The sequence below is a fragment of the Clarias gariepinus genome, chromosome 3 (genome assembly GCF_024256425.1).
Source record: "Clarias gariepinus isolate MV-2021 ecotype Netherlands chromosome 3, CGAR_prim_01v2, whole genome shotgun sequence".
NCBI classification, from domain to species: Eukaryota; Metazoa; Chordata; class Actinopteri; order Siluriformes; family Clariidae; genus Clarias; species Clarias gariepinus.
Genome location: NC_071102.1, coordinates 30,505,322 through 30,532,500, shown reverse-complemented (window position 1 = coordinate 30,532,500; position 27,179 = coordinate 30,505,322). Strand labels below are relative to the sequence as shown.

At 38.6% G+C, this 27,179-nt stretch overlaps 1 protein-coding gene across 2 annotated transcripts in view; it reads right to left on the bottom strand.

Moving 5' to 3' along the window:
• Positions 1–1,034: 1,034 nt before the first annotated feature.
• Positions 1,035–27,179, bottom strand: part of LOC128519114 (serine/threonine-protein phosphatase 6 regulatory ankyrin repeat subunit A-like) — a 37,620-nt gene continuing 11,475 nt past the window's right edge. Inside the window, exons 9-30 of one of the 2 annotated variants that reach the window (XM_053492701.1) lie at positions 27,069–27,167; positions 26,795–26,995; positions 25,411–25,512; positions 25,107–25,205; positions 23,060–23,188; positions 22,581–22,709; positions 20,563–20,679; positions 20,153–20,251; positions 15,057–15,257; positions 14,749–14,844; positions 12,896–13,102; positions 10,160–10,261; positions 9,933–10,031; positions 9,612–9,752; positions 7,658–7,765; positions 6,495–6,692; positions 4,969–5,178; positions 4,014–4,471; positions 2,889–3,826; positions 2,645–2,791; positions 1,903–2,026; positions 1,276–1,445 (exon numbers count right to left, since the gene is read on the bottom strand). In XM_053492701.1, coding sequence (XP_053348676.1) covers positions 1,442–1,445; positions 1,903–2,026; positions 2,645–2,791; positions 2,889–3,826; positions 4,014–4,471; positions 4,969–5,178; positions 6,495–6,692; positions 7,658–7,765; positions 9,612–9,752; positions 9,933–10,031; positions 10,160–10,261; positions 12,896–13,102; positions 14,749–14,844; positions 15,057–15,257; positions 20,153–20,251; positions 20,563–20,679; positions 22,581–22,709; positions 23,060–23,188; positions 25,107–25,205; positions 25,411–25,512; positions 26,795–26,995; positions 27,069–27,167 — 4,008 coding nt within the window. In that variant the 3' untranslated portion in view covers positions 1,276–1,441. Of the gene's footprint in view, positions 1,446–1,902; positions 2,027–2,644; positions 2,792–2,888; positions 3,827–4,013; positions 4,472–4,968; positions 5,179–6,494; positions 6,693–7,657; positions 7,766–9,611; positions 9,753–9,932; positions 10,032–10,159; positions 10,262–12,895; positions 13,103–14,748; positions 14,845–15,056; positions 15,258–20,152; positions 20,252–20,562; positions 20,680–22,580; positions 22,710–23,059; positions 23,189–25,106; positions 25,206–25,410; positions 25,513–26,794; positions 26,996–27,068; positions 27,168–27,179 lie in introns of both variants that reach the window. The other variant, XM_053492700.1, reaches the window with a different exon arrangement.

The following is a 27,179-nucleotide window of genomic DNA, read 5'->3' as shown; positions in this document are numbered from 1 at the left end:
CTCTATGAATTGAAAATTTACCTGATAATAAACTATTAGTGTCAACCACCTCTTGAATCAAAGTAAAGAAGTTTGACTAGTCTGATGAAGTTACAGTAGAGCCCAAATTGAATTTGTCTAATATTTGAAACAAAAATCTCCACCAAACTCTATCAAACGCTTTTTCTGCATCCAGAGATATTATAGTGGCCGGGTCACCATCTGTATTTAACTGATGTATTATATTCAGGAGACGACGTACATTGTCTGAGCCATAGCGAGATTTAACAAATCCAGTCTGATCAGGTTTAATGATCTTAGGCAGAATTCTCTCCAAACAACGAGCCAAGGCCTTGGCCACAATTTTAAAATCTACATTAAGTAAACTTACTGGGAGATACGAGGCACAGTCCAATGGGTTCTTTCCTTTTTTAAGAATCAAGCTAATAGAGGCCGTCTTCCTGGAACCTGGAGTAAGACTGTCTTCCAAAAGGTTATCAACTACAGGCATTAAAATAGGAGAGAGCTCGTGCCAAAAAATTTTATTAAATTCCAGAGGATAGCCATCCAACCCTGGCACCTTTCCACTAGGCATAGATTGAATAGCCGCAAAAAATTCTTTCTTTGTAAGGGGAGTGTTAAGAAAAGCCTGATCCTCCTCTGAAATTGAAGTAACTGCATATTATCCCAAAAAACTGGTGGGGTCTTGGGATGCCCATAAGGAAGTGTACAGATTCTTATAAAAATCTTTGAAACTGGAGTTAATTTTAACCGGATCATATGAAATTACTCCCTTAGTAGTTTTAATAGCCTCAATGGATCTTTCAGCTTGTTCAAAGTTTAGTTGATATACTAAAAGATGACTAGGTTTGAAAATATATATTTTTTAATATTTAAATGCTTTATTTTTTTATTTTTTTAAAATGCTTTGCTCTAAGGGTCTATTTTTGGATCAACTTTCAAAATATATTTATTATACATTGAAGATTTGATGTTTAAAAATGATGTACAATTATAGTGGAAGTGTAGACTTGACAAATGGGGGCATATATGGGTCAGTGATCATTAAGATGATCTTGATAATAACAAACAGCAAACATGTAATACAATATCATTCTCTACATATTAATGATAAGAACAAAAACAAATACATATTCTACTTGTATAAACCTTTAAATGAACAACAAGCAGTGCTTTGTTTGGCAGTGGCATAGTCTGTGTTCAGTGAAACACAAATGTAAATGTTAAAGTGTAAATCGTCATAAAGGTGGTTTAGGTAAAAAACACAAATCATGATAACATTGAGTACGGATGGTTTATTTCTGATGAAGGGGGGTGGTCATTTTCTGGTGATGCTCTGTCCTTTTGACCACGCAGGATTAGGAAACGTTGTACAACCTTTCTCCATTCAGTCACATTCTCAATGTGCACCTGTTCTTCCTGTTGGGGCATCACAATAAGGCTACCTGCACCAAAACCACAGGGTAATGTTAGACCAGTAAATAAACATATTAATTTATTATAGCACCCATTCTGAACAAAACATCTGTTTTTTTATTTTTATTTTTTATTAGATTTGAGTATTGGAAAGGCGAAGAGAATATGGCCTTCTTAATGAAAAGATGATCTTGTAGTTCTCTTCAGTTATTAGTTTAAACTCCCTTTTATAAATGTAGCATGGAAAGAAAAATTAATTTTTCAAAAATAAAAAGTTATAATAAAGATTTGTTTCTTTAAAAAAAAAAAACATGTTCATTAATAGCTTTATACTGGTCACTGTCTGCTATAGTATATTTTTAGACTATTATGGGAACACTGGGCACAAAGTGGAAATACACCATAGGATGCCAGTTCATTGCAGAGCAAAATTTACACCCAAGCACACATACAACTAAGGCATTTTAGCATGGACAATTCACCTACATGCATGGGTTGGGGAGGTAAGTAGAAGCTGTAGAGCTCAGCATAAACTTGCATGAGCCCTGGGAGACACCATAGGACCAGCCACCTTCCTTGGGGGTCAATGGGGGTGGTTTGTATGCTGGGGCTAGGAGCAAGGACATATGGTCAGACTGGCCCTGGTGTGGTAGCTGGATAGCACTAGCATGTCAGCGTGGTTGGTAACTAGCAATACCATGCACAGCCATAGGATACTTGTCTTGCTGCCTGCTAATAATGCTAAGTACTACAGCCTAGTTCGTGTTTGGGTGGTTTATATACCGCAGTTAACATAATTACAGTAAACTCCCTCAGGAGTTAAAAGGGTCTAGCATTTAAGTGTCACAGACTGTCTAACATTTAAAGCCCCGCTTTTGCCTTTTTTTTTTCCGGGATTATCATCCATAGAGAGCCCGGGGTCCTGGCTGTATTCACAGGTACAGTATATGTTGTGGGAGCAGAAAAAGTCGGCTGCAATAGCCTGTTCACACAATACTGTAATCATATTTTACGGAGTTTGTAACAACTAAAGGTGTTGACAGCTAAGCAGAATGTGCATCCAACAAGTAACAATTCAGACATAAACAACAATACAGGGCATCGAAGGGGAGAGAACTGAGTCACTTCGTATATGCGCCCTGCCAACTTGGAAAACCTACAGACGATACTTTGTTTGGACACAGTACATGTAAAAATGCAACTGCAACATATAAATATAGGTACTCACCCTGAGGGAGGAACTGTGTTGTCTGGTTTTCTTTGAACCAACGGATGCAGGTGTGATCCACTGTGTTTAAAGACTGGGTCTCTGGCAAAATATCTGCTTCTTCTTCCTCCCTTATAAGAGCCTGCCTCTTTAATGAGCACAGCTTCCCTGTGTAGTTCCCAAGGTAGTAAATACATGCATTCTATTTAACATATTTATACTTTTACAAATGGCCAACTGTTGTGTGTGCAGGAATGACTCTTACCTCTATTTTTGCAGAGGGACCTGACACAGAAGAAGAGGCTGGTGAGCAGATTAAATGGAGAGGGAGCGTCAGGCTTGCAGCTCATGTCCCGGATATGGATAGCACGACCGAACTTCCACTCAGTGTCTGACTGTTCCTGGATGCATTGGTATGTGTTGCTCATCATGGCAATGAGCAGGTTGAGCAGCACGATTACCGTCAGCACCAAATAGATTCCAAAGACAAGTTTAATAAAGCCTGCAGTCTCGTCTGAACATATGACTTGATTTTGATCAGTTAAGCCAAACAGAGCAAAAAAGAGCAAAACTGCACCATTCAGGGGGGTCATCTTTGGGGTCGCATTTGCCCCCAATGGTTCACTAATGCTTTTATTGCAGGGGGTCACTGTAATATCGCCTTGATTTAGTGTATACACAGGTTGGCAAATAGCAGTAAAGCTCAAAGAAAAAGCAATCAGAAAGAAAAGCAGCACAATGCCAAAGCGACACAGGTCCTTTATCAGATTCTTGATAATGATGACCCATGGCCCAAACAGGTGGTGGAACATAAGGAACTCCAAGAGCTGGATAAAACCCAGTGTCATTGCAATTGCCAATAGAATATTGCGGGCAAACAGGCAGTTTGAGACATGAACTGGTAATTCTTCAGCCAAGTAGAGGATAACAGCCAACAGGTGACATAAAAGAGCTAATCCAGAGAAGACCAAGAGAAGGACCCTGATCCATGCCAAATCCATGCGCTTAGCTGTTTGGGTGAACTCAGATAACAGCATGCCACATACCCAGAACAGCAAAAACCACTCACACCATCCTGGATTTAGCCGGCATGCAGATGGTGGACTCATAGGTGGGTAGACAATGGTGAGGATGAAGAGAGCCAGGAGAAATATGTGGGACACTAGATGACTCATCATCTTCACAACAGGAATGAATCTGAATCTAAGAGAAAAGTAGAAATCAATTGCAAAGGCTTTTATTACAGAAGTAGTGATGTCTTCAGTACAGTACAAGTAAATGCTAAGGAGTTTATTCAATCCAGTTATTTACAGTAGGCAATAAATTGTCATTTGAAATTTAATTTCCTTTTCATACATTATGACAGTTTAAGACAGCCAGTCAGGAGTACCTGTGTTTGAGTGGAAGTGACAGGGCCAGCCACAGCGGAGGACAGAACAGCAGACCGAACAACAGCAGTAAGATCTTCCATGAAGCCCATTGCAGATTGCCATACCACACCTCTGTTAGGTACTCCTGCACTGCTGGAATTGACATCACATTTTTCTGTCTCCTTTGTATCAGACAGTCCAGCATGCTTTTCCCATTGTATTCAACTGCCCTGAGCACCTTCCCAGCATTTAAACCTTCAGCAGTGGAGGCTGTGATTAAGAGGTCAGAGGCCATAGTCTCACAGTGGCGTGCAGCAGCCTGCAGATCGGCAAAGCGTACCTTCTCCTTTAGAGAAACCAAGCTTAAAGCCCGGGACAGATGCACGGCCGTATCCAGAGGAGATGCTGAAAACAGCACCACCTCCTCCAGGGCAATGTTATCGTTTTGTTTCCCGCATACCATTAGATCAAAAACAAACTGCAAGGCAGTGAACACAACAGAACATAAAACATGAAATACAGCAAACATAAAACATCATTTTTAGACAAAGAACTTCTGTTGTCTCCCTTATCACCGAACAGGTAGAATGTATTAGTTAAGGGAACACTTAACATATAGTCAGGAAGGACTACAATATGCACTGGCATTGTAAGTAGGCCAAAAACAATAGGTGCAATCTGACACTAATCACATCCTGTATTCTTTGGAAAAAATATTCAAATATTTATTGAATGTAAAACACATTAGATTAGGCTAACCATGCCACATTTCTATATAAATATTACATAAAATGATTAGGTTATGGATCAATTCAGAATACTCTCCTTAATCGCTATAACAGTCAAATATAAACAAGTAAGAAAGTAAGGTCTGTCCAAAAGCCTGTTTTTAAGCCTCAGGATCTCAGACTAAATTATATACCTTTAAAATAAAGAGTATAGAGACTAAAGAGGGTGTGGAAAGTAAGGGACTACCTTTCTGCTCTTCAGAAGTTTTAGTATGTTGTTGTTTGGTTGCTGTAGTAGAAAGCTAAGGGTGGTCAGGTGGTTCCCCTCAGCAGCATACTGAAGTGGCGTGCGTCTGATGAAACACTCAGCCTGCACTGATGCACCACTCTCTACCAGAAACTGCACCAGCTCAAGCCAACCAGATTTAGCCGCAAAATGCAGTGCAGTCCAGCCCTCCTGCAAAAATGAGACAGGTAAGAAATACATGCTGCAAAGTGACCAAACTTCTTCTTCTTTGTCTTTCGGCTGTTCCCTTTCAGGGGTCGCCACAGCGAATCATCTGCCTCCATCTAACCCTATCCTGCATCCTCTTCTTACACCAACTAACTTCATGTCCTCTCTCACTGCATCTATAAATCTCCTCTTTGGTCTTACTCTAGATCTCCTGCCTGGCAGTTCCAACCTCAGCATCCTTCTACCGATATATTCACAATCTCTCCTTTGAACATGTCCAAACCACCTCAATTTGGCTTTTCTGACTTTATCTCCAAAACATCTAACATGGGTTGTCCCTCTGATGAACCTATTCTCGATCCTATCCATCCTTGTCACTTCCAAAGAGAACCTCAACATCTTCAGCTCTGCTACCTCCAACTCTGCCTCCTGTCTTTCGTTCGACCCTTGTGCACAGGTGGCACCACAGACTTACGGACAGGTGGCAAGGCCTTACTGTATGGAAAAATAAGGGTTAACCGTAACCCTAACCCTAACCCTGGTTTGCGGGCACACGGCTAGCGAAAGGTGGCGGTGGGGAGAATGACAGGATGGAGCACGCGGAGAAAGCACTCCTGCATGCTCCCATGAGAATGACTTCTTCCATTGACACGAGCCAAGACCGGCCCCTCCCAGCCCTCTCTGGTCACAGACGGGAGTCTCTCCTGGATGTCTGTTGGCTGGGCGGCTTTCCCGGCTGGGATCAGGGGCCTAAATGCAGTCCTCCCGGCGGCCTTTTCCTCTTAGGTGGCGGCGATGTGAAGGCAGGCTCTGTGTGGGAGTGAAGGTCCTGCGGGAGCTCAAGCAGCTCTTTCCCACGCTGTCTGGCGGAGAACAAAGTGCGGTATTCCGGTCTCCTCTATATAGTCTCTGGGGCGCATAACATCGCCCCGCTCGCGTGCCACTCACTACAACTACACTGCACGACTCTTTGCTGTCCCCCCGGACCCCAGACTAATCTCTGCACTTTGCTTTTATAATGCGGTGAAAGCCCGAAGTCCATTAATGTTAATTACCGCTAGCCAGCCCGACCTGGCGGCCCCTCCCCCTTGGCGCACCTGCAGAAGTGTGTGTGTGTGGGGGGGGGATTTACATAGGGAGCGTATGGAGTGAGCGAGGAACTATACCATGCCCATCACAGGCACACATATTACAGCTTATATCTGTGATCAATTACATGAATTAAAATAATACACAAAGTTTACACAGAGTAATAATAAGAGTACACAGAATGATAAAGGGTTTCATATTCACCTTATGGGTAAATTATACTGTCTCACCTTATCTGTGTCGTTGATGACAGCACCATGGCAGAGCAGGTCTCTTGCTGTCGCCACATGCCCGCTAGCGCATGCCAGGTGAAGGCAAGTACGGCCACGCCGATCACGGAGGGGCAGTAATGCACTGGATTTGCTGAGCAGCAGCCCAACCACAGCTGTGTGACCATTCTGAGCTGCCAGGTGCAGTGGGGTAAAACACTACAATGAACAGACATGGAGGTAAGATCCATAGGTTTTATAAAGTAGAATTTAGCAGTTGCTAAGGATTTCACATACAGTACGTAAAATGAAAACTACAAAATGTCATTTGCATTTAATGCTTATCATCAATAAGTAGACTTGAATTTCAAAATGTTCAGTGAAAGTAATGACAAAGGAAAACCCTTAGGTGGAGGCCTTAGACACAACCTTTCTCCTATTTTCCATTCTGCTTTTTCATTTATTTTATACCGAAACCTAACTACCCATGAGGTGAAAAAGACATGTAATCATCACATCCTAATAACTTCCACTTATTCTCACCCTTTCTGCTGCACACCAAAGAGTCTATTCTGGTCTGGTCAGTGTATATTATATTTGGAGTCCCCAGTCAACTTGTCTAAGCCTGAAGCACCTACAGTCTCTAGGATATGTAGCAAAAGTTTCAAATTAACAACAACCAAACTAATAAACAATAAAAGTACAGTTGGCATGACTCATCTTCCGGATTGCTTGTCTTTTGGTAAGTACTATATTTGGATTTTGCTCTTTGCCTTGTAATATTCTGTTTGTACATCGACAGACTTTCGGGCTGTTTTAACCATTCTCATACTTACTGCTTTTGGATTGTCTGCTCCAATTTTGGTTGCACTAAAGCATTTGCATCCTGCATTAGCCTCCATCCGGACAGTAATTATTTTTATTAAATATCAAATCATTATAAAATGTTGTATTAAGAATACATTTTAATACATAAATTAAAATATACATTAAAAATTTTTTTGTAAAAGTACAAAAAAATATAAATAAAGCTCTGCATCACATTTTACTTCTTACATTCTATGTTCATTCATTTACAGTTCACTTTTTATTCTCATTAAAAAAAAAAGTGGATATCTTAAACACTGTAAAGTCTATTTTGTTTTCTTTCTCCATAACCTTTAGAACTGTGCGAACAGTTTTACCTCTGGCTTTGTCTTAGCATCAGGCAGGACTCCAGGTGAGTTCAGCAACAAGCGGACCACATCCTCATGGCCTGACTGAGCTGCTATGTGCAGAGGTGTATACTCAGACTACACACACACACACACACACACACACACAATCAGAAAAAAAACAAGTCTGAATATGGACACATTTATCTTTGCATGTAGTGACCTCCATTTACTACCCTTAATTAGGATGGACAAAAATACAGTGCATAAAATCATATTTGGCCATTAAAACTTGATTCTGTAATATTATATATATATATATATATATATATATATATATATATATATAAATAATTATTATTATTATTATTATTTATTTAATTATTTATTTTTAGATATATCCAGTAGTGATGCTGGTAGTGGGCACTTAACTAAAAAGTAAAACAATTATTTAGTTACTGTGGTTTCTAAAAATGTTTACTCATGCTAGTCTGCTGTACTATTTTTCACATCCAAGAGTGGCCCTTTGTGAAAATGCAATCGCCCAACTGAATCATACTGTAAATTTCGCTTGCCACATTCAGTCCTGATTACTGCCAGACCTGTTGAATCAAGAAACTACTTAAACAGGACCTGTCGGACAAAGTGAAACAGATAACAACTATTGTCCACAATTGGAGAAAACTTGGAACAGTGGTGAACCGTACCTACCAAATTTGGTAAGCCTGCCAAAATTGCTCCACAACAACAAAAACTCATAAAAGAACCGATAACCGAGAGTAACATTTAAAGGTACTGGGCATCCATAGGAGAGTTCCAAGGTGACACTGCTGACCAAAAGGAACACAAAGGCTCATCTCACATGGATTACCTTCAAGACATTTGGTCAAATATTCTTTGGACTGATGGGGCAAAAGTTTTGAATGTGTTAGTTCCGTTACATCTGGTGTAAAACTAACACAGAATTTCATAAAAAGAACATCATACCAACATGGTGGTGGTAGTGTGATGGTCTGGGATTGCTTTGCAGCTTCAGGACCTGGATGACTGGCCATAATTGATGGAACCATGAATTCTATGCTTTACCAAAAACATCCTGAAGGAGAATGTCTGGCCATCATTTTGTAAACTCAAGCTCAAATGCATCTGGGGTTATGAAGCAGGACAATAATCCAAAATACACCAGCAAGTCCACTTTTAGGTAACATAATTAAGGTTTTGGAGTGGCCTTGTCAAAGTCTGGACTTAAACCTGTTTGAGATTCTTAATCCTGCTTAAGGTCCTTAAACAGGCCATTCATGCTTAAAAACCCTCCAGTTTGGCTTAATTAAAAAAAAATTAGCAAAGAAGAGTAGGCCAAAAATTCCTCGACATTGATGTGAAAGACTCATTGCCAGTTATCACAAATGCTTAATCGCAGTTGTTGCTGCCAAGGGTGGCACAAGCAGTTATTAGGTTTAGGGGCAATTACATTTTCACATGGTGCCAGGAAGGTTTGGACAGCTTTTTTCCCCTAATAAATGAAAACATAATTTAATAACTGCATTTTCTTTTTACTCTTTGTTTATTATAAAAATATATATATATTGTTGAATCAGTGTGACAAATATGCCAATGTCAAAGACCACATAAAATTACACTTACATTTTATGTATTATAAAAAGATGCAGTGTTTCTTTTCTATGTTGTCTTGTGGTGTTCACTCATTTCTGATTTATAGTATTAATTCATGTTTTTTTTTATAATCTAATATCTGACAACAGACATTGCTTTATGTATCATTGACACGTATTCTACACTGTTGCACTTTCTTTTTACTTGCCATGAAATGTTTGTGGAAACTATATTTTGTTTCTATTATTTATGTTTAATACTGATATTGGAGCCCATTCACTATTTTTATAGTGTGTGTGTGTGTGTGTGTGTGTGTGTGTGTGTGTGTGTGTGTGTGTGTGTGTGTGTGTGTGTGTGTGTGTGGTGAAACCTCTTCAGGTGGCTGTTCTTTTCTTCTGGCGTCTCTGCCGGGTGGCTCACTGCAGATTGTGGCTGGCACATCTGTCAGAATCTCCCTCACAACTTCCACCTGTCCAAAATAGGCTGCCACATGTAGGGCTGTTAGTCCTGTCTGCATCCATGCAAACATGCAGAAGAGAGGGAAAGAGAAAGAAAGTAAATTCCTTACATTTTGGTACCTAATTGGTTTAAAGTTTCCAATAGGTGTGTGGGGTTTCAAAAACAAAATATCTTTGCAACAGACATACTCTATTAATGCACCCAGACACACTCTTTTTTTTTTAAATTGTACCTTAAAGCTGGTAATTTTCAGAGATACTTTTGTTTTCAAGATCTCCAGAATGTCTATGTGTCCATGCCGGGCAGCCAGATGGACAGCTGTCATTCCCTCCTGCAGTCACACATCAATATAAAGATTTATTTTTCAGCACCATGGTAAAAGTGCAGCAATGTGTAAGCCACTGTATTGTTTATTTGAATGTGAGATTGTGTTAGTATATTCTGTTGATGCGATCTCACCAAGTCTTCCTCTTCAGCTGAAGCCCCTGCCTCCAAGAGAGCCTTAACAACCTCAGTGTGACCCCCTGCTGCAGCTAAGTGCAGAGGACATGAGCCATTAGCCTGTGGATTCAATTATAATGCAAAAACAATTCATATTAATTAGTCACACTTAACTGGTAGTTTTGTGTTGTGTAAACACACCATTCTCTACCCGAATCAGCTTGAAGTTTAAAGTACAGTGGTACCTTTGCATACAAATTTAATCTGTTCCGGGGGCGAGTTCTTAAGGTGAAATTTCGCATTGTAAAACACATTTCTCATAGGATGTAATGTAAATACAAATAATTTATTCCAGCCACTCAAAATATTACCAATACTACCAATTTGGAAGCCAAGGTCAGGCCAACGCTCCATTGTTGTTTATACGCATAGGACCGGTCGCCATTAAGGCTGTAAACCCTTTTGTTTATTTGCAGATACAGTACAAATTGGATTAATTACCATTGGGACAGTATCACAGGACAGTATTTTTTAATCATGCTCCCAGACTGACTATACGATACAATACTCTCGCACCCCCACACGCAAACACTTAAACTATACATGCATTCACCTACAAACCAAATATATAGTCATACCAAATAAATAGTCATGCACTGCAGTGTCTTGTATAATAGACAGTATTGTTTTTTTTGACAGACTACCAGAAGTGTGCGAAACCGGATGAATGTGTGACTGGCTGGATCGCTCGTATGCTGAAACTTGCAGACCATCTAGGTGCATACTGCCATTTATTGTGTAAAAATCTAAATACATAGTGTTTCCCACAGATCTGAAATATACCTGTGGTGGTGGCAGCGGAGAGAGCCAGCATTACCTGCCAGTGCAAAAGTGGTCTATTCCATATAGCAAACAATAAATACATATGGCCTTTAACACAATGTTTTTATTAATTTTATATTTCTTTTAATTTTACATTTCAGAGATCCAATTAATAATGCTGCATTACAGCATTATTCGTGATCATGTATGCCTTCTTACACATGGCCTTTTTAAACCAAAAGTATTTTCGAAAATTAAAATCTATATATTGTTTTCAGTCAGTGATAAAAAAAAGGTAATTTTTTTTTTTACTTAACCAGAAGAACAAATAAACAGGCAAAATGTATTCCCAAAAAAGTTTTGAATTGACCTTTTAACTTATGTAGGAAAGTACTTGCTTGTAAAAATCCTAATTATTCCCATATGTTTAAGTAAAGGAACTGAAAGCGTTGAACTCCAAATACCAAAGGAGTTGCCACTTTTACGTTGAAAGTAATAGAGTGATTTGTTGTTGCAACAAACTTAATCCCAACCAGACAGTCCACAGCCCAGTAATATACAGTACTACTATTAATTTCTGTGGTTTGCAATTGAACAAAGGGTTAACTAGAGTTACATCTGTGTTGTGCAACATCTGTGTAGAGCAGAACTGTAACTGAGGTCCTCTTCTAAATGTTGCAGGGCAAATAGCCATGCAAGAGCCTCCTTGTATATGATGCTGTAATTAATTTAGGGACTTTTTTCACAGTTTTTACACAGCATGATCCACTACATGATCGTGCTCCTGTATCAGGACTGCATCTGCATGTCCAGCAGTGATGGTTGTTAGCCATGGTTAAAACCTGGTTTTTGAGGAAACATGACCGTAACCGAAATGCTTCCAAACCACCATAAGTGTAATGTAAAAGAGAAGATTCTCATTAAAACAATGTCTTCCATAAAGTAAACATTTGAGCTATTCACTAAATTGGACATCTTTACTGCTGTTTTAAAACTAAGTGTAATGAGATGCATATGGGGGAAACTAGAAATCCCATCAGCCTTAGAACTAGGTTGTATTGAAATGTGATTTGGGGAACTACAAATCCAATACATACAAATGTTATGTTATATGTTATAGTTATGTTCTTCCACTTCCTCCATTTTGGTTTTTGTGGCAGATTTAAGGTATGCCATTGTAACATTAGACTAGTAAGTTTATGAAACATTTGGCTCCAATAACGTTCTTTTTGCTCCACACCCTAGTTTTGATGTTGTTCTTGTTCCACAACCTAGCTCTCCCCAAAGGCCCACACAGCAGACTCTCAAGGGCTAGGGCCAGTACCCAAATTAAGTCCTGACTCAGTTCCCATGTCAAGTTCTGTTTGTACCCATGCCAAATGCAAACCCAGTACTGATCGCGAATTCCAGCCCTTGCTCAAACTCCAAGTTGAATTCCAGGATCCATGTCAAGTGTCAACAGGTAGTAACCTCAACAAAGTGGACTTTATCAACTTAAACACATGTTACACTTTGAATTTGGGACACACAGTTATACAGTAGGGACAAATTTGTAGGCTTAAGATTTGTTATTACCCAAATGAGGATGGGTTTTCATTTGAGTCTTCCTCATCTCAAAGATCTTTCTCCTGTCATTTCAACATATTTTTCTTTGCATGACTAGCTTCCTTAGGGAAAAACTTTTATAAAGACCTTTCATTCATTTAAAGCAGCCTTAGGATGAATTCTGCTCTTATTTTTTGTGGGACAAAGAAAATTGGATGGTGAAGAATTAAGAAAGAGATGTGAGTAGAAAGTAAAACAGAAGCTACAGAGAGTATGGGTGAATAAGGGTGCAATAAAGGCTGTAAAAATTAATATAGAATCCATCTGGGGTTCAGTCTTTACAAAATCTGGAATACCTAGAGAAATATCAAACTTTGGCCTACTGACCTTGTTGTTCAGAGTCGTAGGATCTTCCTGACTCAACTTGAGAAGTTCTCGGATGACAGTCAGACTGCCTTTGGCTGCGGCAATGTTGATGCAAGTGGCTCCTTCCATGTTGGGCAGTGTGGCTAAATCAGGCATTTTCTGCAAAAAGAGCTTCACTATATCAGAGTGGTCATTCTCTGCAGCCAGGTGAAGAGGGGTTTGCCCATGCTAAGAAGACACACACACACACAAACACACACACATTGAGACAATTTTTGTTATTATTGTATCTAATAAATGCTAATTTACACCAAAATCTAATTTTAATCTAGGACTATTCTAAGGCGCCTTTAAATGAGTTTAAAAGGAGAAAATCGAGTCAGGTGAAGTAAAAGAGACCCAGAAGGGCAACCAGCAAATTTCCTCATGAAAAAACGGCTGCTCTACTCTTACATCGTGTGAAGTGTAATGCATCTGTAGCACCATCAAAACGATCCAGGATCAATTTCACAGGCCCGGTTAGTGTCAGCACTGCGCTTAATGTCGGAAGCCTGCACCAACAAAAACCAGCCCCAACGTGCTCCTAATACTGTAAATGGTGTGCTGTTCAAGTGAATCGGAATGGACATTTGTCGGCAAAGTGCCCAAGGCAGCAAGAGGACACAAATACCTGCTATAGAAATAGTAGGCTATGTAAAACATTTTCTAGAAGCAGTTCCCTTAAGAAAGCTACAGTACCTCCAAGAACATTGCCAGGGAGCTGAGAATCCTCTTCTGTTAAGTGTGTTTGGCTAAGGAGGTGCTAACTGATCAAGCTACGACCTTCATATCCAAGTTAATGGTAGCCGACTATTGTACAGTAGGTCAGTTAGGACAGCCAGATGGAGTGCTTCAACTGCAGCTGCAGTTCTCTTCAATGTCTGAGAAACTCCAGAAGCCTTTACCAGGTTCACATGGTGGCTGTGGTATCGGCTTGACATGGCAAAGTCGCACATATGATCTCCCTGCACAGCCCAGAAAATTAAAACCAGGGAAGCATACACTGCTGCTTCTTTCTAGTTTAACATGTACAGTTATCTCTTTAAAGGACACTGGTAAGATCTATTTATTGAGAAGACCACCTCACCCTTTGAGAACTGAATAAACTATTTTTTCTCTGTTGCTCCTGTTGCCTTCAGGTTATCGTGCAACTCTTTAAATAATTATTAAATATGTTCTGGATGCATATTAAATAACAACAACAAAATGCCGGCATACTACATTACTGGACCTACCATGGATAGTACTGTCAGGGATAACCCCTAGAGGGTGCCTTGTGCCCAGAGACACTTGTTTTTTGTTTTGACATTTGAACTTTGTTTCCCAGAATGCACCACGGTCAGGTGATGAACCGAGGTGACTGGTTGATTAGTTTGGCTATAAGAAGCCTGAATTTTCAGTTTAGGATGTCTTGCATCTGTTGAGTTAAGCTGGTCTGTTTTGTTAAAAAACACCTTAAAGCACCTTAACCTCTTAACCTCCTTAACCTTATGCCTCGCCTGCAACCCCACCACAACTGTGACAAGTGCATATAGAATTATAATATCTCACAACATAGAAATAGCTATCGCATGTTCGTCTTGCGATAGGTAAAAACCAGTAGTTTTTTCTAATTTCAATTAATGAAAAGGAAAGCAAAAAAAAGGAATACATCACTATTTAGCAGTCATACATTGGTGCGATTAAACTTTAAATTGTATCATAAGCATATTGAAAATATATTTATTAAATATCTATCAAATTGTATATAAAAAAATAACCAAACAACCAAACCAACATAATTGTGGTGATATATTTAAGTAAACTGAAACAGATAATACTGAAAATAAACTCACAATATCTTTGGCAGTGATAGTGTCAATGCTAAACAAATTCTCGCAGATGTCCAAATTTCCGCTGATGGCAGCCAAATGCAGAGGAGTCTGTTTACTCTGAAACAGCAAGTGGATCATTTAAATAAATAATTTAATCTGACAAATGTAAAAACATCCAATAATAAGTAAATAACAGTTTGGCACTTAATTTACTGTATATGAATTTTGAAAATATTACTGGGCTTTAAGAGATGCATTGGCATCTTCATTTTACACCTCGCTCAGGATTTATGGAGGTTATAGCGCTGAACAAATAATTGGGCGCTTACCAAAGTAAGGGCATCAATAGGAGCCTTGTGTGCCTTTATCAGTAGTTGAACAAGATGAGATGAGCCGGTCTGAGCGCTCAGGTGCAGTGGAGTTAGGCCCAATTTGGTTTTAGCATTTACAAAGGCTTTATATGAGAGCAAGATGTCAGCAATATCCTCGTGGCCTTGTTGAGCAGCCAGGTGGAGAGCAGACTTTCCTTCCTGCATATTGCATATCACACAATCTGTCACTGATAACAGCAACCCCAAAAGAAAATCAGACTAACTATACATCTAATTTTTGTGAATATAAACAGTCAGACATTTATTTATTCTGGCAAATAATTTTTTTCTGGCACACAATGCTGACTATAACAAAATGTTATAGTCAGCACTGTTTTATATCCTGAATGCAAAACATCTTTCTAAGCTCAGAATTTTCATGTTAGGCAAAGCATGACCCTGGGCCTCCATATTTTATAGCAAAAGTCATGAAAAGCCAATTGGTTGCTTTTTTCAGTCACTTAATCAATGAAGTAAAACTAGAAGAAGCAAGGCAAAACAGCAGCTGTCATGAATGAACTAAATTAACTCAACCACATCATATACTTCAACAGAGCTATTTTGAATATTAGAGTGTGACCTGTTTCATACTAGCACTGGTTCCCTTTCAAAAGCTACACTTGATGCTGAAAACGCTATGGGAAAAGGGTCTCCGTAGACCGGTTGTTGAAGTATGTGTGTTATACATGCCTAAAACTTGGCTTATATGACCTCAGTTAGGTGACGTCATCTGATTAGGTACACCTGGAGGTTATAAATAGGTCTAAACCAGAAACATCCTCAGGTCTTTTGTCTTCAAAGACTGCATTGTGTTTGCGTGTGTGTCTAGCGAAAGAAACAGAAAGCAAAAATAAAATGGGCGAGTTAAAGAAGAGATGTTTATCTCCGTGTGAGAGACTTCTCTCCTATGATAACCACGCTTTTTGTTTTGAGTGTTTGGGTAAAGAGCACGCTATCCTCAGGCTCGAGGGACAATGCGAACACTGTGATCTGCTCCCGATCAAAGCGCTTCACGCCCGGTTTGCATTCTTTAAAGATAAATCGCAAGCCGTGCTTCACTCGCGTGTTGATCTGGCGGAAGCGTGTGAAATATGGAAGTATAATGGTGCCAAAATTCCTCAAAGCAAAATAGAAGGTTGAATTACATGAACTGAAAAAAAAAAACGTGTTGCAATAAAAATGTTTGAATTTTTCTAAATTGCAATTTGATCTGAATTGAAAAAAAAAAATCCTTAGAGCATTTACAATGTTTGAAATTTTTGCCCCTGCAGTTTACTTCTCAGAAACTACTTACCGATCGGAGCCCTCTTAACTAACAGGCTGGGTTGCCAGTTGCACAATAAAGGGTGTAATGAGTTAAAAATACCCCTCTGCCGTAAACACTATATTAAAAGCAAAGCCGGCGCTGTTTTATTCACACGCGAAAGCGATGGGTTTCCCGCCCCTGCGCTCGGTAATGTACAGTCTGTGGAAAAATTCAGTACAGCAGCAGAAACTAATTTAGGAAGCAGTCAAACAGCATGGGTTCAGCGCGTGACACCAGAGTAACTGCAGACAAACAGAAACTGATAGGGACAATTCAAAACAAAGAATATAGACAGACAGATAGATAGATAAATACTTTATTTATCCCGAAGGAAATTCCAGAAATCCCGCAGCAATAGAGACAATAACAATAAGACAGGTTATAGACTGCACACTATATATATTGCTTATATTCAGGGCACACAGGGTAATGTGAGAACTGAGTTAGGCCTTGTTCACACAGGCATCAAAATCGAGCGTTTTTCTTGCGTTCGTAGCGTCCGGTGAGCGCGGACAAAGCGCAGAGTGTTTTCTACACATAGGAATAAGTGAGAGTGTTTACATGGGCTTTGGTGAAGTGTGTTTGTCCGGCTGCGAGTTTATACGACATCAAAAAAACGTTGCATGCAGCTTTTTCTTGCCGTTCAAATCCCAACGAACGCAAGGAAACCGTTTCTAGTTCGTTTTCTTCACGTTCATTTTACGCTTCGGAGGACCGGATATATCCCATGATCCTACATGCTATACATAAGGAAATGCGGAAAAAGGCAAAATAAAATAAAATAAATTGTTGAAAAACATTTTCATCGCATTTTTTCATAAACCGCAAAAAAACTTCCTTTAATTCGACGTTGTGCAGTCAGAGAGTGAACCCAGTAGCGGCGGGCTTTCATATCCAGTTCCCGACACACTGCCCCCACAGGTTAACACACAAACTACACTTTGGGCTGCAGGCTGACGTTAGACAGAGACAAACGAACGCCAGTGTAGAAGTCAATCAAGCGCCACTACAAAACGCAACATAAACGTCTAGGACGTTCAGAGCAAGTTTGTTTATCCAAAAACTTAACGCCCGTGTGAACAAGGCCTTACTAGTGCAATGGACAAAAACTACAAGATATATAAAAAGGATATAAATACAAAATATAAATTACAATAAAAAATAGAAATGGGGTTAATTGCAGTGCAGCCATTGATGTACAATTTTATATGTGACAAAGTCACAGTGCGACAGGTATTTATGAGGCGCCGTATAGGGCTTAAATTAAACTTCACTCATGCACACACATATGAGACACTTGCATACAGATATATGAAACACTCATACATACATATATACTACTAACTGCTTAAACAACTACATGAAGACTAATGACTTCATACTAAATATTAAAACTGAAACTGAAATGTTGTAATTGCGTTGCATAAAATTATTTGTGACAAAAATTGTTTTTTATTTTAATCAGACTGACAATAAATTGTACTATCCACACTTTGCGTTTTCTTAATTACAAAGTTTTTATGGTTACCTTTATTTATAAGCAATATAAATTTAACAAAGTGTAAACAGCATGTATGTTGTTGCTGCTGCTGAGGAAATTAATCCCATCTTGATACTGAATGTGACTGAACAATACCGAGCACAGGGGCGGGAAACCCATCGCTCTCGTGTGTGAATGACAGCGCCGGCTTTGCTTTTCATATAGTTTTTACGGCAGAGGGGTAATTTTAACAGGATTTTTTTCAACTCAGATCAAATTGCAATTCAGAAAAATTCAAACATTTTTATTGCAACACGTTCTTTTTCAGTTCATGTAATTCAACCTGCTATTTTGCTTTAAGGAATTTTGGCACTATTATACTTCCATAGTGAGATGGGTTCACCCTTTTCTCTCGTGCTCTCGCCGGATTGGGAAACTCTTGCGTCCGCTTCTCAAGCACACCTCGGTGCTTCTTCTGATCGGGCGCTGATGGGGATCGCCTCCCTTCTTTCATTTGAGTTTACCACCTTAGAATGCTCCTCTCGTAACAAACGAGAGTATGAGTAATTACTTGAGGCTGGACCTGAGGATTATCATCTTAAAAAAGAGGTCCTGAGACTGATGAAATGCCCAGGATCATAAGGGTGTCTTCCCTCGAATCCCTACCAACGAAATGTTAGGTGTTCGGTTGCCTCCTGCCATTTTTCAGGACATCTAACATCTTTTTTTTTTTTTTAATCCAATCAGAAGATTCGTGGCAATCGACTTGAAGGATGCATATTTTTATATAGAAATATTGCCACAACACAGGAGGTTCCTGAGGTTCGCTTTCGGGGGCAAAGCTTACCTGTATTGGGTCCTTCCATTTGGCCTAGCAACCCGCATATATACAAGAGACATGGATGCAGCTCTGGCTCCTATACAGTTTCAGGGCATCCGTAATTTGAATTATATACATGACTGGCTCAGTCTCGGGAGCTAGCGCTTCAACATCGGCATGTCGTCCTAGCTCATCTTAATCTCTAGGGTTAAGACTCAATGCCCAGAAAAGCGTTGTCCCTCCCACTCACAGGACAACGTATTTTAGGGTCGTATAAGATTCAATCAGAATACAGGCACAACTGTCTCCTGTACATATTGAAAGTACCCTAAGGTACCCTAAGGAACATCAAGCTAGGCCAGAAAGTGATTGTTCATTACTTTCAGAAAATTCTAGGTCTCAAGGCTCCAATGCCGCACTGTACGCGTTTCAGGCAAAATTGACCTGAGGATGTTTCCGGTTTAGACCCTCCAGGTGTACCTGATCAGATGATGTCACCTGACTGAGGTTATATAAGCCAAGTTTTTGGCGTGTTGTTGGCGTGTTAGTATGCTTCAACAACCGGTCAAAGGAGACCCTTTTCCCATAGCGTTTTCACGTTCTTGCTTTGTCAGGGAACAGGGTTACAGCAAACAGTAACCCAAGATGTTTACTACAAACTATAAACATAACCTTAGGAGACCATGTTTATACAGTCAAATAGTTTCCAAACAGACTTTGTTCTGTGTAAACCTATACCATTGATATGGTGCAGTTGTCAACTTTTTTTTTATATTAAGTTGCATACTTAAATAATCATTAAAAACAGCCATTATGACAAAACTGTGGGAGGTGGAGTTTTATTGCTTTGCAAAATGAAACAAAATTCACATTGAAATTACCAAAAAATTTCTACCTTTGCAATACATTTTTTTCAAGTTTTATAATAGAATTTTCATTCTACTGTCAAACTAATAATTTAATAAGAGATAGTATGAGGAAAGCAGGTGACTGTTCGGAGGCAATGTGTAATGATCAGTACAAAAGCCATCACCTAGTTGATGATTATATTAGAAAAACACCAATAGGTATGTTTGCCTGTTTCAGAAAAGATTCCAGGTCACACATCTTTGGCAATGTAGAACCCTTAAAGATGAATGCTTTAAGGATCCCTTTTTGGCATGAGCGTGCTGCCAAATCATATACTGTAGATATACAAATGTGTGGTAGACTGGAAAAACTCATCACATGCTACAACTAGACAGGCTCTACAATATACTATTCCAACACTACAGACTCATAAATAAAATTCTAGCATTTTAATGCCTGGTGATGAAAGTTTATGTTCTAGGAAGAAAAAAGTGACATTTTCCCAAGCTGCCACTTGCAGATATTCAGTTTGGCAATTGGCCCAATACCCCACAGTCATGGTTGTGGTATAAAGTTAAGAGTCACATTAATCCTCAAACCTCATCAAACACATCCACTCTGGCATTTCTTTCCAGCAGCAGCCTCACTACCTCCATGTGTCCCAGCTCAGCTGCCAAAAGCAGTGGAGACCTGCCAGTCTGTCATTCACACAAACATACAGTACAAGCATCATACAAAGACACAGTCATAAGAAAACAATATCAATTTCACAATGTAAAACCTGAAATATGTCTGTGCCATCTGTGAAGGAAAAAATAAATCACTGGTGGCAAGATTTGGTAGTCATTTAGTAAGTTCAGGTAGTCATCTGACTCAAATTTTAAAACACATACATACATACAGTACATACATACATACATTCATTCATTCATTCATTCATTCATTCATTCATTAGGTAAGCCTAGACCTGAACAATTGGCAATAGGCCGTGTTGGTGGAGCATGAGTACCTTGTCCTGCTTGTTGATGGCTGTCTGTAGGCAGTTGCTGGGCACATTATTGAGCATCTCCTGCAGCACTGCAACATTGCCAATCCTGGCACAGTAGTGGATTGGAGTTTCTCCCTTCTACAGAAAACAAAAACAATGACAATGACCACAGACAATGAAGGAAAAAAAAAGCAAAAATTTGGAATCACCAATTAGCCTAATCTGCATGTCTTTGGACTGTGGGGGGAAAACAATTTATGTGGAGAAAACCCACCACACATGGGGAGAACATACAACTTTCATGCACACAGATATGAACGCTCAAGGAAGCATTACAAAGTACTAAGTTGCTGTGCTGCCATTAGAAAACCACCTGTATTGAAATTTTGAAGGTTAATTTATTTAAAAATAATTGCTTTATATACACTGTACAGTACTTACTGTCAGACCTAGTAGTCAAAAACAGTATTTTATGTTTTATCAGAATTTGGGAGGATAGAAGAGAAACAGTAACTTATGTTATGCTATAACTGTTATGTTAAAAGTTTGTTATGTTAAAAGTGCAGATTCCATGTATCCACAAAAAAATGTAACATGATGGCATATATTACATGTTTGCTTAAACGGTTAATGAAATAGTATATGTTAAGCTTTTTTAAACTGTATTTTGTTGTTGCATTTGTTTTCATTTCATCAGAAGTAGTGATGTATTCCTTTATTTGTGTTTTTTTATTTAAGGCTATCGACCACACTAGTTGAATCCACTTTGAACAATTGTTGTATAACGTGCCAAGTTGCCAAATACAAGAATTAAAAAGTGATTCCAGAGTTGCCTGTGTCCCCTGAAGTGGGCCAGTAAAATGTGCAAATTCCCAGATAATTCGACATTTATATTCATCCAGGATAGTATATCCTTTACATCGTCTTCTGTTTCTCCAGTTCTGAAAAGTTGTTTTGCTGCATCTTAACAAAAAAACTTAATTATTATAAAACAAGTGATATTTTTATTTAGGGACATTCCCATTAATGCTTCCAAATATCTTATTCTGTTGGTGATAGTTTTAGTTGTTTGAAATTGCTGTATTATTATATAAAAATAATATATTTCATAATTATAACAAGTTATTGCATAAAATAAACCAGGGTTATTTATGCAGTATTTTAATGTGTGAGAAGACTTTAATTATTGTGATATTGACTTTAAACAGACCCAAGAAAACAGTTGATAACCTTGGAATTGAATAACATAAAATAGTAAATACAAATATAATCCTACACAAAAGATTTTTTAGACTAATGCACTTAAAGCCTTTAATAGTGACTTAGTAATCCAGTATATACAGTACAGGATGTATAGTTCCAGTCAAAAGTTTGGACACAACATATAATAACATTTGTAAACTATATGGGAGATTTCAAAACTATAAAACAATACCTATGACATTGGGTAATTAGGGAACAATCACAACAACAACAGTCAAATATTATTTTAAGACATGAAGGTCAGCTTTTCTGGAATAGTCCTGTATTGTCAGGTGCATTTACAAAATCCATCAATCACCAGAATCAAACTGGCTCTGATGAAGACCATCCAAGGAAAGCAACACCAAAACATGTAAGTTCCTTGTGTAGTTCCATTACTCTGCTACAGAGAAGTATTAATTTAGAGTTATCAGCCTCAAAAATCATTTTTAACAAACAACACCTAGATTGAAGCTTTTATGAAGGCTTTACAAAGCATAAGCATCAGACTCAATATTAACTGTTCTAAGGAAACGATTGCATATTTTGGATGTCCTTAGAATTGTTATACAATGTAAAAATAAATAAAAATCAGGAAAGACCATGGAATTAGATGGTGTGTTTTGACTGGTAGTGTACTGTATTTACTTATAGAGACTTCAGAGCAATTCTGTAATTCTCTCTGGATAAAGGCATCTAAAAATGCCACAAATATAAATGTAAACATAAATACAAACCATTTACTATACAGCTCATGACCTGGTTTAATGTGTGAAAGACTGGTGTTTGACACTAACCTCTCTGGTAGCTGCTGTAATGTCAGCATTATACTCCATCAGAGTCCTAATGATTTGGACGTCCTCATCATCTCTATGCACAATGTTCTTCTGTATCTCAGCTGCCAGGTGCAGGGTGGTCTCTCCTTTCTGTGATGCACAATTTTAACATTCAGCAATGGTGTTGCAGGATAAATCTTTTATATCCATTCATCTTTTATACCGCCTAATTCTGCTTATAGGGTTGTGGGGCCCTAGAGCCTATCCTAGGAGACTTAGGGCAAGAAACAGCGTACACTCTGGACAGGGTGCCAATTTATCATAGGTGGCTCACACACACTCGCTCAAACTTCATGCATGCAGAGGCTAGAATTGAACCCCCGACCATGGAAGTGTGAGGCCATAGTGCAAATCCCTATGCCACCATTATTCCCACAGGATAAATCAATTATTATTATTTGGAAATACACATCTATTCATTTTCAATTTCTGGTAATCACCTGGTTCGCTTGACGGACACAGAGCTCTGTCCCCTTTCGATGTCTTTCCCTGGTCAAATACTCCAAGATCCACACAACTATGTGAGCATGGCAGTGACGTACGGCCACATGGAGCGGGGTCTCCTCTGCCTAAATAAACATGCAAGCACAGATATAGAACATGGTAAAAATCTTCTTCTGGTTTTGTTCATATATGCAAGTCTGGTCATTTTATTTATAGAACATTTTAAAGAACAGCAGTTGACCCAATGTGCTTACCAACAGACTACCTATACTGTACATACTTACAACTGTTCATAATCCTAGAATGCAAAACGCATGGGATAAGACAAAATAAGATGAGAAACAAAACACAAAAATATAGTATTATAAAAGTTAATAAAAAGTCAGTAAAATACATAATAAAAATAGATAGATAAATAAATAAACGTAAAATGAATAACAAGCATAAAAGTTAATTTAAAAGAACAAATTGGACTTGATCTTGGGCAACCTTTAACCTAAACTAAAGGTAAATGAGAATAGGCCTTCAGCTTTGAATTAAAGGTGTCAACAGTGTGAGCAGACTTCATGCGATCAAGGAGTCGATTCCAAAACCTAGATGCAGCGAATGCAAAAGCCATGTTACCTGTTTAAATTAGCGTGCTCAACTAAAAGGAGCTGTTCTCAAACTTGCTGATCTTGTGGCCAAATATTGGGATAGCAAATCCCTGATGTATTCAGGGGCTAGACTATTCATGGCTTTAAAAACAAAAGTAACCTGGAAAAATCCATTATATATTTAATAAGTCAGAATCGAATGTAGCAAAATGAATAGAAAGTTACAGTAGTCAGTCCGGGAAGTGTTAAAAGCAAGGACAGTTTCTAGGTCCTCTTGAGATAAAATATGCTTTGCTGCTGACTTGCTGCTTTGCTGCTGACTTGATAAATGTTTCCCCTTACCACATTACTGAATTGCTTGTTAAAATTTAAGAATGCATCCAGAAATACACCATAAATTTAAATTTCATTGTGCAAATTTGAAGACATGGGACCAAGAGCTAGTCTAGTAATTAAGCTGGAGGGATCAAATACAATTAAAATACTTCAGTTTTATTTTCCTTTATTTGCAAAAAGCTTCTTGCCATCCAGCATTTGATATCATCAAGACGGTTTAATAAGCTGCACTAGGCCTGTGTCAGCAGGTATAGCACAACAATAAGTCGTCTGCATGACAGTGATAGGGACAGTGAAGATGCAGCCAAGGTGGAGTGTGTATAATGAAAATAACAGGTGTCCTAAAATTGAGCTTTGAGGTATACTACTATAGGTCACAGGAGCGATGGTTGAAGAATATTCTTCTATTCGTATTGAGAGTGTTCTTTTGCTTAGATAAGAGGTGAACCATCCTACTGTAACATAGGGCAAACCAACTTCAACCTTTAAGGGCTTTAAAATAATATCCTGATCGGTTGAAGGCTGCATTGAGATCTAATAAGACTCAAACCGAGTCGATATTGAGCAGGATATCATTATAAACATTTAATATGGCAGGTTCTGTACTGTGTACTGCTCTAATTGCACACTGGAATTTATTATAGATGTTCAAATTGTTCAGATGTGTTCAGACCTGAGTGAAGAAAACTTTTAACAACTCCTTAGCAATGGATGGGAGTTTAGAGATAGCCCTGTAGTTAGTCTCAATCATAGGGGTTGGAGCCAGGCAAGGTTTTTTTTTCTTTTTTTTTATAAGAACCTGGGCCAAGATTGCTGTAACGATATCCAGATAGACTACAAAACTTACAATGTATTTAATATACATTGAAAAGTATAAGACTTTTATTATAAGAGTAGGAAACATTACAGTACACATTATTACACTATTGCATTCCTGATTTGATGTGGGCTGGGTCTCAATTGGCATTTTAGTCTGGATTTTGAGAAGCCCTGGGCTCTGCTCTCCTTTTAAACCAATACTGGAAACCAATACTGCATACAAGTCTGGACACTTTAAGTACATTTCGTAAAATTAAGACGAATTATTCGACTTTGCACCAGAGTGGCATACCTTGGATCTCCAGGTGAGATCAGCTCCCTCTTCTAATAAGGTCCCCATTGTCTGCAGATTTCCATGGCATGCTGCAATGTGCATTGCAGTCTCACCATTCTTAAAAAAAAAATAAAAAAAAAAAAAAAATATATATATATATATATATATATATATATATATATATATATATATATATATATATATATAAACCTCCAAGCAACCATAATAATTTCTCTCATCCAATGTGGTCTGTAACTGACTAAGCAGTCCCATTTACTTAAAAAAATAAAAAATAAAACATGTCATGTCATGTTTTTCTTACATCCTGCTCTGTGTTGACCTCTGCTCCACTCTTCAATAGCATCTCTGCCACCTTCTCACCATCCTTCACCCTGGCTGCTATATGCAGAGGCATCTCCAGGGCCTGCAGAAGCAATACAGAAATCATAATTGACTTATACTTAGATTACAATTTACGGTATGATTTTTTTTAAACTCATTTACCGCAATTATTTTAATGTACAGTACATCAACAAAGAAATTAGTTTGGCTCAAAAAATGTTAATTGCAATAATGACAAATTTAAATTACAGTTTGCCAGCATGGTGACTTAGTGGGTAGCACTGTCTGCTTGCACTTTCAGTGTCCAGTTCGATTCCTACATTGGGTTTGTGTGCATGGAGTTTGCATGTTCTCTCTGTGTTTGGAGGATTTTCTCTGGGTACTCCGGTTTCCTCCCATTGTCCTAAATGTAGAACTCATAAAATGTGCACATGACAATTAGTGTCATCTTTGTACACTCAACAGTGTTTAGTTCTTATTTTGTTTTTACTTTGTCTGACTTTTTACATTTGGGTAGATGAAGGGCAGCAGATTTAGGTCAGATCTCAGAAATGTGAAATTTAATATAAAAAGAAAAAAAAGAAATATAAAATAAATCAAAATATCGTGTTAAAGGTCATATGTATTGTGTGGCTCTGCTGGCCATCACATCAATCAGGTATATTTCAGACCTGCAGGAAACACTGGTTCCCACAGGTCTGAAATATATATAGGTGCAATATACAGTATACAGGTGCATTGTGACTGCATATGCTATAGTTATAAGTTATATGATGTCTTTGTACTGGATATCATGATGATCTGTTTCCTGGTTTAAAGAGAAAAAAGGTTAACATACAGTAATTGTGTATGAAAGTGGTCAAACTTGGTAGTGGCCATATTAAGCGATATTGCGTAAATCTAACATTGAAGTCTCATCAACATGATCATATTCAAATCACATTCAAATTCATGTTTGGGGAAAAAAATTAGTTGGTTATGTAGGCTTTTCTTGACATCTCGTTGGTTTCGTCTGCTGAAGGGCTGAAGCCTATCCCAGGAGACTTAGGGCACAAGGTGGAGTACACCCTGGGTGGGGTGCTCATCCATCATAGGGCACACATGTACATACTCATTGATATGCAAGGTGACTTTTCTAACCACTAAGCGACAATGTGGGCCCCAACCGTAGTATATACTTTTAAGTGAAAACATGCAAACAGTCATGAGTTACAGCTATTTGACTAGATAAGTTGCCGACTCATTAAAATTTATTGTCACATGCTCTGCCAGGGATTTTTCAGGTTCATTAGGGTAAAAAAAAAGACAAAAATTAATGACTGCCGTTATTGCTGAAATAGTTTTAATAACAGAGACCCCATTACCTTCCCTCCTCTGAGCTGCACCTGTGCACCAGAGCCCAATAGGATCTGCACAACTTTAGGCTTGCAGTTTTCTACAGCAACGTGGAGCGCCGTCAGTCCGTCTTTATTGGTGGCATCTACATGCAACCCCCTCTGGAGTAGAACTTGCACTACAGTTTTGTGACCAAACTTTGCAGCCACATGCAAACACACTGCACCTGACTGGCAATAACAACAAGAATAACAGATCAGCACTGATGCAATCCTTAAGTTACAAATCTATGAAGTTTTATACCTTGTCTGCCATGTGTAATGGTACTCCTTTCTTTAGCAATGACTGCAGCATCTCTAGATTGCCACACTGAGAAGCAATATGCAGCAATGTGCTCCCATCCTGCACCATGAA